Source organism: Coptis chinensis, chromosome 2 (assembly GCF_015680905.1).
Source record: "Coptis chinensis isolate HL-2020 chromosome 2, ASM1568090v1, whole genome shotgun sequence".
Lineage (NCBI taxonomy): Eukaryota > Viridiplantae > Streptophyta > Magnoliopsida > Ranunculales > Ranunculaceae > Coptis > Coptis chinensis.
In genome coordinates, this window is record NC_141457.1 from 12905352 (window position 1) to 12909515 (window position 4164).

The window sequence follows — 4164 nt, forward strand, 5'->3', positions numbered from 1 at the left end:
AACTTATTATAGCAGCTACTAGCGAAAGTCTTAACTTTGGCTTGGTTTTTATTCCTTCCAAATTTAAGACCTCTTTAGCAGCCCCATTGGAATGACATTTTTGCGGTTGGGGTGCTATATTTGCCTTTAGCAGCCCATATAGCCCCCCATTGAACTTGCTCTTACATGCATTTGTAACTACTTGAATAGTTGAATGTTAATGAAATAAACCAAGTCTTCTAGTCATTGTTCGGGGTTCTTCCTTGATTAACAGTAACTAGGCAGTTCCCATTAGGAGGCCATATTTCAACAACAATTCAAGAGCCTTATGCCCTTATTAACATGTTCAAAGCCAGTTTAACATTGTCAAGTCTACCCACCTAGGAATTTGTAACAAAAATCAAGCCCCTTTTCAAGTTCTTCCTACATCAATTATATGGTAGGAAAACATCCCGGCCTATTTTCTGGTATAGGAAGGGATGCTACGTCCAAGATACGCCGACTAGCAAAGTCGGTAAAACCTTTGAGTGATGATATCAGAGGTCTGGGGCTCGAACCCCGCCAGCATCAAAGAGTTACTTATCTCATTTAAAACAAAGCTAACCAAAAAAAAAAAATATATATATATATATATATATATATATATATATATATATATATATATATATATATATATATATACCCTATACTGGGGTTTAGCCGTTTAGCCTGCCCTAACCCGGTTACCCCTCTAAGTATTCCAATAGGATTCTATTTTCTGTGAATTTCTCTTCTTATAAATCCAACACAGACAACGACCAAAAAAACAAAGCAAAGCTATAACCTTAAAACAGAAGTGTGATCATCATATCAAAACCAAAAGCCAAACATGTTTTCACAAGCGCAACTCCCTTCAACACTCACATTGTTTTCTGCCTTTTCCTCAATTGCAACTACATCATTGATAGTCCGCTCAATCATCATACCTGTCTGGCTCCAAACGGTAGTACTTTCAAAGATTCAGTACCTATTCCCTCGATTGTTTCGATTGTCTTCCGAACTCACTCTTACTATCAATGACTATAATGGACTCACTAGGAACGAACTCTAAGAAGCCTCAGAATTATTTTTGAGCACGAAAATAACCCCTTTTATTCAGAGACTAAAAGTAAGCAAATCATCAAGGGGGGAAGGCCTCAGAGTTAGAATTGACGAAGGCGAAGAGATTATCGACATATTCGAAGGAATCCAACTCAAGTGGATATTTGTTCGCTCCAAGACAAAAAACAGATCAGGAGAACGGGATGAAGGAGGATCAAATAAACTATCTTTTGAGCTTAAATTTGATAACAAATATAATGACATTGTGTTTGGCTCTTACTTACCTCACATATTAAACATAGGAAAGACCATGAAAGAAGAAAACAAAGTTGTAAAACTCCATACACTTGGTTTATATGGTCGGGATGACGACGATGATGACGACTCAGATAATTCAGGTCCATGGTCTTCAATCAATTTCGAGCATCCATCGACATTTGATACATTAGCAATGGATTCAAAGTTGAAGAAGGAGCTGATAGAGGATTTAGACATGTTTTTAAGGAGAAGGGATTTCTATAGGAGAGTGGGAAAGGCTTGGAAACGTGGGTACTTGTTATATGGGCCACCAGGCACTGGAAAGTCTAGCTTGATTGCAGCCATTGCTAATTATCTCAAATTTGATGTCGATGACTTGGAACTAGCTCAGATCCGTGACGACGGGAACCTTAGGAGCTTGTTGGTTTCCATGAAGAATCGGTCGATACTTGTGATTGAAGACATTGATTGTACTGTTGATTTGACTGACCGAGAGGACAGAGCTGATAGTTTTGACTCTTCTAAGCCGAACAAGGTTAGTTATTTGTTATAAATAGTAAATTTACTAGTCAGTCAAATCAGATTTCTTTGCTGTTCGTATTAGTTATTGGCTCATTGCGACATGGAAAACTTGTGATTGGCAAAATTTACTATATCCTGCTTACTGACTTGATTGTTTCTTTGTGCATCAGTTTTCTCTTTCAGGACTACTTAACTTCTCCGATGGGCTCTGGTCAAGCTGTGGAGATGAGCGCATAATTATCTTCACCACCAACCACAAAAATAGCCTAGACCCGCTTTATTGCGCCCCGGCCGTATGGACAAGCATATTCACATGTCCTATTGTACTACTGAAGGATTCAACCAACTAGCTTTCAATTACCTTGGCATTCGATATAACAACAAGGGCAAAAACAAGCTATACTTAGAAGTTGAAGAACTGATTGAAGAATCTCAAGTAACCCCTGCTGAAGTAGCAGAAGAGCTAATGAAGAGTGAAGAAGCTGGCATTGCGCTTGGCGAGTTACTCACGTTTTTGAAGCGAAAGAGAACGGAAAAAGATGAACTGGATGAAGTTGAGTCTCCAGAGACTAAAAGGCAGAAAATTAGGAGTGTGGAAGCTAAGGGAAGTGCTAGAAGAAGAAGTAGGAGGGTAGTGAATCGGAGACTTGGTTTGTAGATGGGCAATTGTGTTTGTTGAAAATAGTATATTCATGCCTTTTTTTAGTGCAATTTGAAATGTCTTACGTAAGGTTCAAAAACTATGATACTGAGTTTTTATTTATTAAATAAATGAAGACTGAAATATTGATTTCTTGCTCATTAGTTTTGATGGGATGTAAGAGCATATTTAGGAGAGACACTATCCTAGCACCAAACACAATAATTTAGTATTTTTTTCATTTTCAGGAGAGGCACATTTTGATAAAAACACCAAAACAAACACCAAATCCGCTAAAATTTGGTGTTTACTTTGGTGTTGTATCAAATCTCTCTCGCGGTTTTAGCTAAACCGCGCGGTATTTCGAACACTGCATAGGCTTGGGCTAGACTGTAGGCTTCTATGGCGCGGTGTTTCAAAAACCGTGCGATTTATCCAAAACCGCGTGCGTAATATGAATAAAAATGATACCGGAATTAGGAACTAAACTTGAATGATACCGGAATTAGGAACTGGACTTGAATTGTAATATCAAAATATCTGATTATGTATCTATTATCTAATAAGAATGAATTGTGCAATTGTTTGAGAATGGAAATGATACTAGGAATGAATTATACTTCGCTGGTGTATTAGGATCCAACAGAGTCTCTTTTGTATTTTTGAAATTATCATATACCCAAATCCTATCATATATTTTGAAAATCAACAATAATACCATATCACAACCTAAAATGAGCTCATATTATATATTCTTATACATCTCATATTACATAAAATTTATTTAGCTCTCTTCTTATGCCCCTTACCACTCGATGACTCTCCTATTTTCATTTGGATGTTCCGAAGCTGCTCCTCTAAGTTCTTAACCTGAGAACCAAGATCTTCTCTGTCTACACGAAGGTTAACTTACCACAGCCTGAAGTTCCTCATATGACTGATGTTGTTGCGTGTACACCTGTTGATTATCCTCATACGCTTTTCGAGTCTCCTCATACGCACGTTGGGATTGTTGATATATTTGAGAATATGCCTCCTCTCTTTCTTAGCTATAATGATACAAGACAGTCTTCATCCCATCAAACATATGAATATTGTTCTCATATCTTTCCCGATAAACATCCTAAAAATCCAAGAAAATACAATGTGAGTACATATTATATATATAATGAAGAAGATAAATAAAACAACTAAACTCACTAGGGTATACTGATTAATCTGGGACTCTAACTCATGGAAATGAGCATCAGGCACCTCAATAATGGAAAGGTAAGTAGCATCCCCATCAGGTCCACACACGGCAAACATCATCAAATTAGTGGCAGACACAGGAGTTGGATGATATGCATTCATAGGTTGTGGGTTGTAAACAGGTTGTGACGGATGAAGAATACGTAGCTCATGTCTCATCTCTTGTAGGCCAACAAACTCGAAGTTGCTACCCCGACCAACAGGGGGCAATAACGGACCCATAGAGACACGGTTCCACCATCTATAATATTAATCAGCAGTCTGCTCAACAACAAAAGAAGACGCATCTGGCCAAGGACCACCACTGGCATGAACTTCATGAACTTGAGTTCTACTCCACAACTTAGCATCACTAACATCTGGTATGGGAGCACATGGAACTCCATAACGTCTAGTCAACTGTCTCCAACATCTGTCACCATAATACTAAACCT

General features: G+C 38.0%; 1 protein-coding gene across 1 annotated transcript; it reads left to right on the forward strand.

Moving 5' to 3' along the window:
• Window positions 1-709: 709 nt before the first annotated feature.
• Window positions 710-2586, forward strand: LOC147514949 (AAA-ATPase At2g18193-like). Its single transcript, XM_086594425.1, is given in 3 exon segments — window positions 710-1852; window positions 2010-2112; window positions 2115-2586. Coding segments are annotated over 3 exon segments (969 nt in total). The 5' UTR covers window positions 710-1369; the 3' UTR covers window positions 2498-2586.
• The last annotated feature ends 1578 nt before the right edge of the window (window positions 2587-4164 follow it).